Genomic DNA, 16,156 nt, shown 5'->3' with positions numbered 1-16,156 from the left:
TGGCACTCACAGTCATAAGCATAGGTTTCCTTCCTCTTTCCTACCTCTTTATGTTATCTTCATTGTAGATGGTTATATGTTTCGTATTCGTTCATGACAGGCCAAAAATACGAAAAAATAAAGATGCTTTTTGCCCTCCCATGAGACAGCAATACTTCTATCATACTTAGTATAAAGAAAGTAATGAGCTGACGTGGATCATATACTACAATTTTAGTCAACTGTATCCGTGATAGACCCTGTCATATGGCATATATAAGTCTCTAAACACAATAAAACAAAAAAATAAAACACAAGCCTCGCTCTGAAATAAAACCCATCCTGGAGACTGGGCAAGTGAATCTATCCCCCGTCCGCAGTGGGTTAATGAATCACTACATTAGGGCATCCTTTCCACATCAAATTTTCATACATCGGTAGGAGCGTACATGGTAATAAGAGATTTACTCCCTGCCCTTGGCCCTTTGATTGCTCTTCCTGTGGGAGTCATAGCCCGCTCGCCTTCCCCCAGCATCTCCATTTCTTTGGCTTGTTGTCGGTAGGTCTCTTGAGCAGGCAGACTGTCAAATCTCTTCTTGGTCTGCTGTTTTTATTATCATGATTAATTTTTTTTTTTTCTATTATTTTCTTCTTTAATAATGGCGAGGATGATTATTGTGATTGATATTTATTATCATCCTATGTGGCTTAAATTAGGACAGGTATTAATATTCTATAAGGAGGATGATAATAATATACAAATAGCAATATTCCAAAGATATGTTAACCCACTCACGATGGGGGCATTCCAGCCTTGCATGTCACAATGCCGGGGCTTTCGAACGCTTAGGCCTAAATCAATTAAATGGCTGGCACCATATTGTGCCGCCCAGCCACTGGGCTTTTGAATGAGCGGTACAGTAGTGTACCACCCGTCCAGAGAGGGTTAATGTAATACTAAAGAAAAGTGGGGGAAAAAACAACAAAAGTATGGGCACTAACAAAACAGCTACATGATTTTCAACTGTTTAGCTGAAAGAAGGAAGAAAAGATCAGCATTGATAGGTTATCTAGAAGCAAAAATTTTACAATGGAAAGGAAGCATATGGTCTTAGTCTCGGACCTAAAATAGATTCCCCACTGAATGTACAAAAGAGATCTTCACTTTTTTAAAGATTAAACTGGTTCTCACAGGGATTTCCTATGAATATAGTATTTTTGGTATCGTGGATAATATAATTCAGGATAATAAAACAAGCTAAATTATTACATTTGGCCATATCATTGTAAACATCAAGCTTTACAGTGAGTTTCATAAATAATTGATCAAGATATATTCTATGATAACACAATATCACTAATTATTGATATCCAAATAATAATTTTCTAAAAAATTTCCTTTAAAGTTACATATTTCAAGATTGCCCTTGTTTATAGCCATAATATATAGCAGCTCTATTACTGCTGGACAACCACTTCTACTCTTTAGTAATCACAAATATAAAGCTTTTAAACTCTTTAATGAACAAATGGGCAAAAAAGTAATACAAAATAAAAGAGAATAAACAAAGAAAAAAATATATATATGATGAAATTAAACTAGACTATGGTGTGTAATGCAATATGCTTGGAAAATACCATCTCGACAATATACGTTTGTAATGAGGACATCTGACAGGTGTGCTGGGTACATTCTGTTGTCTCCAAGCAATTGGCAGACATCATGCACTATCTATCTGACAAAATGTTATTTTCCTAACACATCTGTGGTGATGCATGTGACTAGATAAAGATACGCTTATGCTTATATACTAACATCTTTGGTTTCGAGTTTCCAATCACCAGGTCTCTTCACAGACAAACACTCTAAGATGTTATAATTACCTCTGATGACAAGTTCCTACGAGGGGGAAATCATGGGGGAGGGAACATAATTAAAATAGTGGTATGATCAGCAACGCCAAGTAATAAAATAGCCTTCCAGTAAGACCAATTTTCTGCATGCAATGACCAAGTAAACATGCCTTATTGAAGTTCCATGTAAGGCTTTACAGTCAGTGATCTCATAACAGCAGCTATTGAATTGCTGTTCCTCTGCCCCTCGTAATATGGCTGTTTCTACGCCTGGGAGACATTACGTAATGTTCTTTGGTGTTGATCGACATGAACAGTTCCTTTTCTCTATCAATTATTTCTGGCAGCGACATAAAGAGAAACGTTAGCTGTACCAGTGTAAGTGTTTGGGGCTTTTAGAGAATGTAGTTTATAGACAGGAGAGTTTTAAATACAGTCTGAACACTTCATAACAATGTATTTTTATTTCATTTTCCTTTTTTTATATATATTTTATTTTTCTAACGGGAATATAATTCAGGATAAATAACAGAAAGAAATCACGGCTATTGTGAAATGTTTTGACTGCACATGAAGTCCTATCATGCTGTTTGTTTTGTCACAGAAATATTTTCCAAGTGCAGAACCTAGTATAAGTCTTTGTATTCTCAAGTGGATACTGGCCCATTTGTGCACCAACTTAAAGAGCTGGGAGTAGGCAGCTGTTGGAAGGCCTCTGGGCTTATCATGTTTCATACTACCTATGTGAGAAGAATCTGAACTGTACATGTACTGTACATCATGCATCCATTAAGGTTTAGTGTTCATCCACTCATGCTGTACTGCTCTTGACACATTACCCTAAGCTTTGTATAGAATGTACAATTCTTTTTAGATAAATAATGATCAATGAGAAACACAGTGGATTCTCACCTTCTCAAAGATATCTCTACAGGCAGCATGGTACTATATTTGATTTCCAAAATTTTGGGGTATATATTACATCCTAATTCTCTACATTAACCTATATTTTTTTCCATCTGAAGACTAGTGCTGCCTGGTTTCACCCCATGTATGGAAAAAAGAAAGAGAAAAAAATAATAATCATCACTTGGTCAAAAATCATCTAGATATATATGTGTATATAGATAATATCACAACTTACAAGGTTTTATTCACAAATTGAGTAAGTCTACCTCCTTGGAATGTATTTATTTTCAGTGTAATATCTCAAACTATATTGAGGTTGAAATTCGACATATACATGAGAATCATCTTACGAGGGATACATCAGTTCCCATCTTGCTTGCGGACTACCCTCGGTAACTCTTCTACCACATCTGCATCATAATAAAGTAACGATTATCATTGTTACAAGAATTCAGTAGAGGAAGATACATTCAGGAAACATATGCTCTTATCATGGATATGCAAACACTATAGGTTCACTTTGACATGGTTGGTATAGTGTAATGCAAATCATTGAAGATGTATACATTTTACAGATAGTCCTACAGGGAAACTGTATGTCAGAGCAACTCTAGCATTAAGGTGAATAAGGCATACAGCAGCTCCTAAAAGGAAACTGTCTATGACATACAAAAACTCCTATATGGAAGAAAAGTATGTCATACATAAACCCCTATAAGACAAAAATATACAGCAAATAGCAGGTCTCATGAGAGTGATGAGCACAGAGATTCAGTCCCCTTCAGAAACTGTCACTAATGAGCAACAGGGCTATTGGCTCCCATATACTTGTTGGTAAGCTGCATTTCACTCCACTTGTGATTTTTTTTCATTTTTTTATGAACATATACACAAGTAACATAAAATAAGGTTTGTCACACCTTAAATTATTAAACTTCATGATATATCTTGCAATGCTAATGAGTCTACTATAATTAGTAATGACCACAATTAAGGGTGATGCTGGTAGAGCCCGTGTACAATAAGAAGCAACAGGCAAGCACATGGGACATACAACGGGGTTAGTGAAATAACTGTCCACCCTGGTATGCTGAACATTTGGAAGGAACACAGCAGACACTGCAAGAGTAAATGGTTGGATGCAGTGGTGTCTGCAAGCTCAATCATTCTTTATAAAGTATTGTCATCTTAGGGACTAGAGAACAGAACCGTGCAACTGTTACCAGATCATTTCACACTATTCCAGAAAACATTCTACCTCTCATAATTTATATGCAATTATGACATCCATTGGCTCCTACTACGTACTTTAAGGGAAAGTTTCCGAAGAAAAGACCAGTCAAGTGGGAGGGTCTGATGAGAAGTCCTCCACATTATGTATCTCTTAAATGTTAATGAAACATGATAACCAGATTGTATTGTCCCTATAATATACAAGGAAGGAACTAACCCCAGTCTATGGAGCTCTGTATAAATGCTGTAATACCCTCTTTATTATCGTTATTATTATTATTATTTTTTACACAAACAGATAATACACTGATATTTTCAACAGTAGGGTTGATACTGTGACCAATGTATCGGGAGGCTCATGAGAAGATTAGGTGGTTGAAGAGGTCAGAGACTGATGAAGAAGTCAGTGGCTGAGGCTTTGCTTATACCTGGGATTGTCCGTGTCTCACTTCGTAGGTACAGAGAGTGTATTGGGGTGGCTGCCGCCGGATGTGTGACGGCTGCGGCGACCAAGCTTTGATCTGTGACAATGAAGAAATTGGTGAGTTCTACAGAAATGGCTTTTGATTTTTCTACTCATTTTTGAACTCGCCAAATATATTTGTTTAATTACCATGATGAAACGATGACATCTCAAATTTCCTTTTACAACTTCGTAATCTTTTGAAAGAACAAACATAGAAAATCATCATAAACAAATACAAATTATCCTGTCCTTATTGAACAGGAAGAAACAATCTGAACATCTCTTATGACACTAAACAGAAACTTCTTTTGTACAAATAAAACCATTTGTAGAACATAATACATCATAACATGACCGATGTCAGACATCTCTCGCCTTACCTGATCTGCCCAGCCAGGAGTGGATTGATAGCATAGAGCCAGTCATGCACTTCTTTGTCCCCGAGTGTTTGCAGAAGGAAGCCTCGCTGTTTTGTCACCACACTGTAAAGCAAGAGAAATGAAATAGTTCTGCTGTCTTTCTTTGATGCAATGTTTAGGTGCCATGTGTAAAAATTTCTTAAGACTGATCTGCGATAGTATGCTTTTCTATTTTTGACTTTAGGTTTTCATGACTGTCTGAAACTATACATGAACTAACAAAAAAGAAGAGAGGTAAAAGAAAAGAAAAAATTAAAACAAAAGCAAAAGCACTTTACTTTCTCCTCAACAAACTTGATACATATGGAAAATGATTAATGTAGAAAAATGGGTCAAGTTATAACAATAAACAATTTTCCTACAACTCTAAGATAAAGCTTGATCAGTTATCATATATACAGAAACACATACACGCACACGCTCATGCATACGCACTTACACACACACACGCACACGCACACACACACGTATAGCTTGTGCTTAATATTCAAGTCCAAAAGCTGTTGAGTGATCTTTTATGGGTTGGGTGTGTGAGCCTCAGAGATTTGTAGAGTCAATTTTCTACATCTTAATTAGACCGAAAGTCAGAAATAAAAATTGGAATATGTTAAGCAATTATGATTGTGTCTGTGCCTTTCAATTCCAACAATACAAAAAAAATTCTTCTTTTTTTAATCTACAGGTCAAACATAAACAAAAAATATCATGCACAGCCAAAACAATAATGTATAGACTGAAGAAATATGTGATAGGAAACTTCTTGTAGTTTTGGCATGATCAGCCTTTGACAATACAATAAATCTCAATCTCAACAAAGCATATCTCACCTTCAGGATTTTATTGTTTTATTTGCTTTGTGAATCAATTAAAGAAAATTATTTCAATAAGTATTGGTGACAGAGAGTTACTCTGAAATTTGTATAAACAGAACTACATCTGTGTATATATACATATAAATATATAACATTACTCTTCTTCCTGCCTCTTTGACACAAATCATCCAAACACATGATACTTTAATACTAAATGGAACTTTCTAGCAAACCTTAAGCTTTCCCAACTCAAACCTCAGAAAATGCAAGAACTCATTTATAAGATCGTGAAATCAATAGATATTTCACTCTCCAGTACTAATTACTTCTTTTACTTGACTTGTATCTTTTGAGAGTATCTTCCATCAAATATATATATATATATATATATATATATATATATATATTATATATATATATCTATATACATCTACATATATATATATACATATATATGGAGGCTTTAGCAGTGGCAGTTTACCTAATCTTAGAATACAGACTGTTAATCCTACAAAACAGATAATAAGTTGAGGTAAATATCTGTTCCTTGAACTAACTTTCTTGATTATCTTTATCCTTATACCTTTATTTCTGAAATATGTGTTAGCCCTTTGATGATGGTGCGTCACACCCGTGTGACACAGCTAAATGTCCGATGACGGGGCGACACACCAGTGTGACGTTCCCGATGCAATATTGCATAGGCCTGGCGTAGGGGCTTTCCACTTATTGCCGGGCCCGTCGGGATTGGGTTAATAACCCATCTGTTCCAACTGTATAGCCTTATCTCGTGTACGTCAACAAAATATTTGGTTCCTGTTTCTATCCATGGTGCGAGCCTCAGCTGAATGAATGTGCTCAAAGCCATAACACAGCTTTAATGCAATGTGATTTGTTCACTACAAGGCATTTTATAAGGGCAAACAACTCAATTAGCATTAAATAAATTGTGGACAAATTAGTTACATTGTGGTGTTTCAAGTGGTGAAATGTTTTTTTAATAGATTTTGCTTGCTGTTGAGTACAATATTGGTGTTGCATTTCAGTTATTCTCATTACTCTCTTTTACCTTCTTATATTAATGATAAAAAATTGTGCATACCTTAGAGATACTTAGCAGTTTTACAGTCCTGTAACAAATCTACAGATCCTGTTACAGCTAAGCAAATGTCATTGAGAGTATTATGTAAAGCACAGGAAAGGAGCTTCTATATATCATTTTTTAAAACTCCATACTCTTTTTAATCTTTCTCTTCACAAAATCCATATTTTTGTATCATTATTTACACATTCTGTAATTCTGAAAAGCAACATTTTCACAGGTGTTATCAGCACTCAAGCAATCAAGCCATGCTATCCACACTGTTCTTGAAGCTGCTTTTTTCGTACAATAAAGTACAGAAATCACGGACTAATATACCTGCTGTTCTCCGTGCTAGTTACACCCAAGGGGAAAAGGGAAAATATATTGGTCCTCATCTATACCAGCAAAACTTGTAATTTATACACACATAGAGAGATATAAACATGTAGAGGAAAAGGAAGGAAAAGGGTGTTTCTTTCTCGCTGTTGCTGTCTCTCTCTCTCTTTTTATGTAACTGTTTTTGTGTATTTGTTATATAAATACATACATTCACTATTGCTAAGGCTCATACATACATGATATCAATACTAATAAATTCTTTACCATAAATCTTTTATCAGCAAATTAAGGGCCTTTTAGAAAATTGGTCTAATGTATTTCATTTTGTTTTACTATTTCTGAATTAAACCTTTGCTTTTCGACACTGCTCTCTGATATCCTTTCATTGGCTCTTTTTATTAATATTTAAGTTCCTTGCAGTCACGCACTTCTTCTACTTGAAATTTGTGTTTCAATATCTTGTTCAGTAAAGCCATACTTATTTGTTTGTATTTTTAACATAAGGTGATTCTGAGATAACTTCTACAGGATCTTGTAAATCATTATATAATCATGACAAACACGTGAATAAAAAGAAGAGCAATAAAAGTTCAAAGACTGACACCACATCTCACCATAACCATTATTATTGACATTCAAAAGTTTTATATGCAAACTTGAAAATTTGAAATATACTTTAGAACATTTTAAAAAAAACTCTGCCTAACATGCCCAATTATATAACAGGGTGTGAAGTGTTTATGCCATGGAGATAAGTTGAAAGATATTTCTGCTCTGGGATGTCTTGACCCAAAAGAAGAAAAAGAATTGTACCCAATGAAGGAAGAAAGGCCTGGTAACAACTTAACAACTTTTGCCTTGAAACATGAAAGATTGTCAAACTCACATCATATGCAACAGTTTTCCTTGGCACTGCCTATCAGTTTAACGAAATTAACAAATAATGTAGATAAGTTCAGTCAAAACCCGAATCAGAAGTTCTTACTGTACAAGCACCTTCAAACAATCCAAAACTCACAAACCTGAGGTCCTTGAGTGTGCTACCACTACTGTGACTCACCTGAAGGAGTTGCGCACTCGCACCATGGCCTGTTGGTCTTCAGAATACTCAATCTGAGCTGTGGCAAGGTTGATCAAACCACGCTCTACTGGGTCACGCTCATCTCGGAAGATGAAGACATAGGGTCGCCTCACCACCTGCGAATCAAGGCAGACAGGTATTGAGGATAATCCTTATGTATTTTGGACATTTCTGTTCATGGAAGCTGCATTTGGATATTACTACTCTTAGTAAGTATAGCTTGGTATGAGACATTCTCTTCTGTTGATACATTTCTGCAAGGAGGCCCATGAAAGATGTTATTAAGCAACACATCTTTAACAGAGAGACCAGTCACACTTACCACCCATCTCTTGATCCAGGTGTTGGTGCGGTCATCTAACACGTTGAGATAGCCCTTCCGACTAACTACAGGAGAAATGCGGATTTCCTCAACTTCTGGCACAAAGAGCGGCATTGGTCGCCTTTCCACCAGGGGAGATGAGCCCTGCGAGTCCCCAGGACTGGCCAGGGGAGAGCCTGGGGGCACGACGGCCGTTCCCCCAAGGGAGATATGGAGGTCTGGGACAGGTGCTCGAGGCCGCTCCGGAGAGGCCAGTCTGGTTAGGGAGGAAAGAAAGAGATCAGATCATTCATTAATAGCGTAATAATAAGAAAGAACTTTTGTTTCTTGAGAGTATAAGAAAAAAAAGTGTTGTGACTATATTTATGAAAACAAAAACAAAAAAAATGTGATTAAAAGAAATAAATTACTACTTATAAAAGTAATACATAAAAGTAACAGAAAAGACCACTGATGCTAACTCTGTGGAAGTCGTGGAAGAGCAGGAAGAGGTGACCGAGGTAGTGAGGGCATCTTGCTCATCGTTAGGTGTCTGTGCTGGGGTTCCTTGCTTGGCGTGTGACTGTGCGGATCGGCCCTGCAAAGATATTAAATTTAGCGGCACCCTGTATCATCTGGAATTTCGCTGGTAATATCGTTTCATAGTAAATAATATATACCTACATGCCATTCATGATAAATTCAAAACTTATTTTCTTTTCTAGGTATTTCCTTTAGCAAGCTGCAACAGTTGCGACGGTCCCTTACCTGCATGAGCCTAATGAACTTCTGTGCCGTATCCTTCTCAGCTTCGCTCATGTTTTCAGAGTCGGTTGTGGGCAAGTCTCTGGAGGAGCAGCGTGCTAACACGGCACGTGCGTCGCAACCAGCCTTGGCTGCTTGATTAGCCACCTCCTGCATACGAGGAAGTTGGTTAGGATGCTAAAGGGAGAGAAGGGAAATTCAGCCTCCAAGCACTAGCACGAGACCAATGAGGAGCTGATCAAAGTGTATCTTCAGCTTGGCTGAAGATGCGACAACTTCTGATGTTCTTTCTTTAGTTTTAAGCAATGAAGTGTATAAAACAGGGTGAAACTGAATTCTGAGCAGCTGATGTGATATAACACTGCAAGTCTTTACAAGTCAACAAATGTCTGTGAACAATGACACTATAAGCATAAAAGCAAGTGTTTTGAAACTTTTTTTTTTATATATATACATACACCATGCATTGTTTTTAGTTAATTTCTTCACAAAATCCATGCCTCAGATCTATTTCTATTTGATTGCAAAAAAATAACCAACAAAAAAACAGAAGGGAATAATAATTCTAAAGAAATGAACAGGAAAAGATAGTTTCTTTGTGTAATATCAACCTATATCATCAGTGCTTTACTGTAGGCTCAAAGACCAAAAAAAATATAAGCATGCAAGTACTATTAACATCATAATATAGTAAAGAAAATAATAAATGCATGATCAGGTTAAAATTCAGTTCTATTCATCTTACCCAAAAGGAACTGCTACAGATAATCTTGACCAAAGTATTTAAAAATACAATCAATCTGCTACAAATTTACTACAATTCAAACCTAATTCTACTGTCATAAACTGTATGATGTTACAGTACATTAACCCATTCATGCCGGGTGACGTGATATCACATAATGAGAATATTTAGTTCCTGCCGAAAGAGTATCACGTCATGATTTCTCCCTCGGACCACACGTTTGACATTATTACGTATGTATGTAATCCTAGAAGTTTCACTTGCATAAACATATTTTTATTCACTTGTGAAAATAATGTAAACAAATACAACAACCGCCCATTATCGCCCAGTTGAAGCTCATAGTGGCAATCTTGCACTTAATCACTGTGATCTTTGTTATCTAGCTGGTGGGAGAAGCATTATGAAAACATAAGCCCTGGTGTGAATGGGTTAAAAGACAGAGAAAATAAATCTACTCTGAAGTCATAATCAATAGTGAAACTATTATTGCTACTGGTTTGTTACTATGGAAATCATCTTTATTATCATAATTGCAATACAAATGATATCAATGGTAATAATGATAATAATGATGAAAATAAAAATAACACATCAAGAGGCAGAAGAATAACAATCACATATATATGAAATGTCCAGCTTGCATAATAGGATGCACCAATTTCTATAAAATCTACTGGAATTCAAACAAAAGAGAAAGTCATATCACAGCACACTGCAAGACACTCACCTTTTCACTCTTGGTGTAGTCGTGGTGGTGGCTGTAAGGGATAGGCGTCTTTCCGAGGCCGAGCTTTTCCCGCAGGAGAAGAGAGTGTCGTGTGCGCTCCACCTGGGTCAAGCGTGTGATCTTCTCAAGCTCCCACTGGTGTTCAAAGATGAGGGAGTCTCCGCGTGGCCTCCAGCCATGCAGGTTCTCCTCCCCACGGACGTAGGTGGAGCTCGTGTCCAGGACCCGTCGCTGTCGTCGCTGTAAGCCTGAAAGAGCAATGAGTGAGTGATAACGTGAGGAATGAGCTGTTGTGTGACCTCCCATATCCAGAAGACTAAATTTCACAAAGAATACTTTATGTACATTATTATTTTTTAGTTAATTTTTTAAACCATATCTTTTCCAAAAGAACTTGATACATATGAAGAGAGCTGGTCACTGGTCAAAGAGAGTACAAAGGTCAGTGTCATGCCCCACTCGTCTTAGGTCAAAAAATAAAAATGAACCTTATAAATGAGGTACTGAAGCGACAATGCACCAGAAAAAGACGAACATTTTCGCACACTGCTTAAGTGATCATAACTCTCAGCCACTGATACCCAGTCAATATTCAATGCTCTATGACCACAGCCAATGACCTCACAGGGTGAACCGATGATTCTAATCACATTACACTGCAAGCATACACAGTTGGATGAAGTTCATAGAGGATAATTTTCTTCTTATTTTTTTAAGTGTAAGTCCTAAATATGATCTCTTAGTAAACAAAATATAATGATTCTTGAATCAATGTCCTGTTACGAAAATTTACTTTAAACTTTCATTTCATACACAAAAAGATATATAAGCTCTATCCTAATGTATAAATCTCTTTGGCATATATATGGGGGTGTCTGTAATTTTTTTCAACAAAATTTTGAATATACAGCCAACTGCCACATATAGTAATGTAAAAGAATGGAAACCACTGTTCAAAACTGCTATTGGGACTTTTGAAAAACGTCATAGCAATAACACTGAAGTTAAAATCATCCTGTATGATAATCCACCTTCTATGACAAAAAGACACTGATAGTTCTGTGCACTACAAATTCTGCACAATGACTATTCAGCAAAATCTTTGTTGAATGAGATGCTCAGCTGTCTAATGAGGTTTTCTGTCGTCCAGGAGGAAATCTACTACTAAGAAAAATGAAAAAAAAAAAAAAAAGGAAAAGAAAAAGAAAAGATGAAAAAAAAGGGGCACGTAATCCCAGAGTAGTAAATCACTAATCACTAATAAAGACAATATAAGCTAAGAATCTTATCTTAAAAAGGTGATAAAAATGCATGAGGAGAGTTTTCTAGTTCTTCTGTCGCTGAGAAGGCTCATATCTCTAGGGCTGAGGACATGCAGATTATATCTAGGCCTAAACAGTGGTCGTAACCTCACGTGTGCAACACACACAAAGGCATTTCCTCTGCACTCACACCTGTCAATCATCTTTCGCAATTACTACTTCTCTTTGTGAGGATTCCAATCCAGTGAAACAGCGTCTAATTCATTGTGCATCAAACTGTTACAGTTACATAAAAAAAGACACTTCTTTACTGAAACAGCAGTAATATCCATGGTATGAAAGACAGCATGAATACATTCTTTGAAATAAAACTGAAAATAATCACTAAGGTCAAAATCAGAGACAATAAGATATCTATACAAATGCTCTGTAATTGTGTAAATCAAATAGAAGTTATGAATTATACAAAAAAAAAAAAAAAAAAAAAAAAAGCAATGCTTTTGGGAGGCAGCAATGACAGCCATCAGAAAAATACTATAGATCCATTGTACTACCAGTAAATTAGCAACAGTGCTAATCATAATACCCAGATTATGAACAGCATTTGTAGTAGTGTCCGTAACAGCAGTATTAATGTCTAATTGTAATTCCATCCTTACACTATTTTGCATTTATAAAGTTTTTATTACTGGTTTGGTACAGTAAAAGAGGTATGACACTGCTGTCACTTTTCGTACATAATGCTTAAAGCAGTTGTATTAACCCTCTCTGGACGGGTGGTACAGTACTGTACCGCTCATTCAAAAGCCCAGTGGCCGGGCAGCACAGTATTGTGCCAGCCATTTAATTGATTTAGGCCTAATAATTTGAACGCCCTGGCATTGTGACATTCAAGGCTAGAATGCCCCCGTCGTGAATGGGTTAATGATAGCTATGAAAAAAAAAGAAAAAAAAAAAAAGAAAAAAAAAAGTCATAATAATAGCAATGATATGAACCATAAGCACATATTGATTATGATTAATATCAGTTGGTAGTATTATTAGTGTTGGTAGCAGTAGCAATAATGATGGTGATAGTAGTAATAGTAATAGCAGTTGTAGTAATAATACTTGGAATAGGAGTGGCAATAGTAGTAATAGTAGTAGTAGTAGTAGTAATAATAATAATAATAACAGTAATAATAATAATAATAATAATAACAATAATAATAATAATGATAATAATAAAATAATAATAATGATAGTAATAGTAATAATATTAATATTAATATTAATAATAATAATAATAATAATAATAACAAGAGCAACAACTATAATAATGATAATCAAAATTAAAAAAAAAAGAAAATAGTAATAGTAATAATAATAATGAAAATAATAATAGTAGTAGTAATGATAATGAAAATTAAAAATTATAAAATTAGTGATAATAATAATAACATCATCAATAATAATGATGAATAGCAATAGTAGTAATAATAAAAGTGACAAGACTAATGATGATAATAATAATAATTATAATGATAACAATAATAACAATAATAATAATGATAATAATAATAATGATGATGATGATGATGATGATGATGATGATGATGATGATAATAATAATGATAATGATAATAATAATAATAATAATGATAATGATAATAATAATGATAATTATAATAATGATAATAATAATAATAATAATAATAATAATAATTTTGATTATAACAATAACAATCAGAATTATAATAATAACAATAATAATAATAAAATCATGATAATAATAATTATCATAACAATAATAACAAAAATAACAATGATAATAATAAAAACAATAATAAAAATAACAAAAACAATAATAATAATAATAACCATGATAATAATGACAAAACTAATAATGATAATGACAATAACAATAACAATAACGATAATGATAATAATAACAGCAACAATCATATCAATAACATCAACACCATTAACAATGACAAAAGCAACACCAATAAAATACAATAACAAAAAGGCTAACACCATTAACACAATAACACCATAACCATGAGACTAAATGATGGTTAGAAATGAATGAATGAATAAATGAATATATAAATGAATAGAGATAAGCACAGACATTCTCGTATATGCACAAAATCACAACATAAATATTACAAAAGACTGAATTTTAAATGTTTCTTTTTTTTTCTTCTTCTTTTTTTTTAACATGTATAACAGTCTACAGTACCTTACTCAGAGGTAAGCAATGTGTTGGCTAATTAATAAAAAGTAAATTACAAATATTGTAGTTATGTATTCACCATTTAGCATGCATTTAGTGTAACTTAGTTGGGGTTTATGCAATGTGACAACGTGAATTGCTATACTGAAAGTCTAACATTTGCTATCATGTCAAAAACTACTTTTGAGAAAAATTCTAACAACTCTGCAGTTATCATTATGACCGTAACACTCACTCATTTGCATACAAAACTGATGTTCATTAGTTTTGAAAAGTTAAAAAGTGAAAACTGATCAGTGTGCATTAAAGCTAGAGAGAGAAAGAGAGAGAAAAAACAAATATATACAGTATATTTTGTAACAGGTAGGAAAGGGTAAAAACTGTATTGCTTTGAAGGTAGGGTCTGCCAGCAAAGAAATGCATTAAAGCCAGGAATGTTAAAAGTCACACTAACACAAGCTTCAGGTTAGGTTTGAACAAGCAGTTGGAAATAAGTGATTGAATGTGCCCGCTACATCCTATCCACCACTTGACAGATATGGCTCGTACAAAGCATGTATTCTTTCAAAATATATATATATAAAAACTACTAGGCTTGAACTGCAGGACAATCTTTTAGGATTTGTATACTTGCACTAGATATTTCTTTGGGCAAAATACCTATTTGGAGAAAAAATGAACAAAATATGACTCTATAAAAATGTATTTCTAGTTATTCTAATATTATCAGAGAATTTATATTGTCATAATAACCAATGCATATAAAGCCCCTTTATTTATTTTCCTTTGTCCTTTTTGCAAAAATAAATGTCTACTTTCTCTTTATGATCCCCTTGCAATTACCTCATAAGAAATTCCATTACCATTATACATGCAAAAATCTAGATTACAGATCAAGGAATTTCAAAGTTCTATATATAAATTCAGCAGTGCAATATATGACACAAGGACTGTTGTTTAACCCATTAGTAGCGGATGGCATGATTTGCTGCAGAGGCAGAGTCGGTCATAGCCGCGGATGTCTCCGTGCCAGACAATGTAAACCAGCCATCCTACTGCACAAATATTTATTTAATACCACGACCAATGGGTTAAGAGGGAAATATATTAACTAATTACAGGAATCCAATCACAGTAATAATGACCTCAAAAAACATGAGAAAGGGGAGATAAGAGTAGATCATCAGTGTGTTCTAAAGGACTATTTTTGCAAAGATATCCTTTTTAGATTTTAAATGTAACATATAAATAACGTTGCAAGGGACTTCCCATATCATTTCCTAATCCCTGCATTGTATATATATATATATCTTACAGCAGTGTTGGGGAAAAAATATGCATGTTGTGACAGAAGCAGTTCAATGAACCTAGTATTAAGCACTGCATGTGACTAAATACATACATATACATATATATACATATACATACATATATATATATATATATATATATATATATATATATATATATATACTATATATATATATATATATATATATATATAAATCAAAGATCTAAGTGGCAGGTAGGGCTGCAGCCAGGCCGCATACCGTAGCTGGAGAAGCAGTGGTGGTTGTAGGGTGGCCCAGTCATAGATACAGCTGCCCCCCCGCCCCACTACCCACACTGAGTTATGGGCAGGTTATCCAAAATATGAGGGCTCTGGGCAGGATGGGCAGCCCATGACCACCTCTCTACATCTGTCAGGACTAAACCACAAACCTGGGCTACCTGCTTCAGCTGCGCGCTTCAGCACAGTCTCATAAACTCCGCAGATCCTGTTTGCCTCGGCATTCTTATAGGATCCACTGAATAAGTGACGCAGAGACCGGGGGATGGTTCGAGAGTCCCGACCATACACGACCATACACAGGTCCTTTGTGATGATGGCAGGCTGGGCATTGTTTTCCAACTGTAATGTAGAAAAAGGAACTGATGGATCTAGTCACTGTAACTCTG

The 16,156-nt window shown here is 34.9% G+C and overlaps 1 protein-coding gene across 47 annotated transcripts in view; it reads right to left on the bottom strand.

Moving 5' to 3' along the window:
* Nucleotides 1–1,242: 1,242 nt before the first annotated feature.
* unc-104 (kinesin family member unc-104) overlaps nucleotides 1,243–16,156 on the bottom strand; it is a 124,917-nt gene continuing 110,003 nt past the window's right edge. For 24 of the 47 annotated variants that reach the window (XM_086550245.1, XM_086550258.1, XM_086550279.1 and 21 more), the window contains 8 exons: nucleotides 15,920–16,109; nucleotides 10,718–10,965; nucleotides 9,246–9,419; nucleotides 8,960–9,075; nucleotides 8,499–8,754; nucleotides 8,156–8,292; nucleotides 4,822–4,923; nucleotides 1,243–4,496 (listed from right to left, as the gene is read on the bottom strand). In XM_086550245.1, the coding sequence (XP_086406371.1) occupies nucleotides 4,421–4,496; nucleotides 4,822–4,923; nucleotides 8,156–8,292; nucleotides 8,499–8,754; nucleotides 8,960–9,075; nucleotides 9,246–9,419; nucleotides 10,718–10,965; nucleotides 15,920–16,109 (1,299 nt within the window). In that variant the 3' untranslated portion in view covers nucleotides 1,243–4,420. The remainder of the gene's footprint in view (nucleotides 4,497–4,821; nucleotides 4,924–8,155; nucleotides 8,293–8,498; nucleotides 8,755–8,959; nucleotides 9,076–9,245; nucleotides 9,420–10,717; nucleotides 10,966–15,919; nucleotides 16,110–16,156) is intronic. The other 23 variants (XM_086550276.1, XM_086550254.1, XM_086550262.1 and 20 more) reach the window with 3 other exon arrangements.

The sequence above is a fragment of the Penaeus japonicus genome, unplaced genomic scaffold (assembly GCF_977035675.1).
Source record: "Penaeus japonicus unplaced genomic scaffold, GWHDUDI00000001_assembly GWHDUDI00000023, whole genome shotgun sequence".
NCBI lineage: Eukaryota > Metazoa > Arthropoda > Malacostraca > Decapoda > Penaeidae > Penaeus > Penaeus japonicus.
This window is presented reverse-complemented; position numbering and strand designations above follow the sequence as displayed.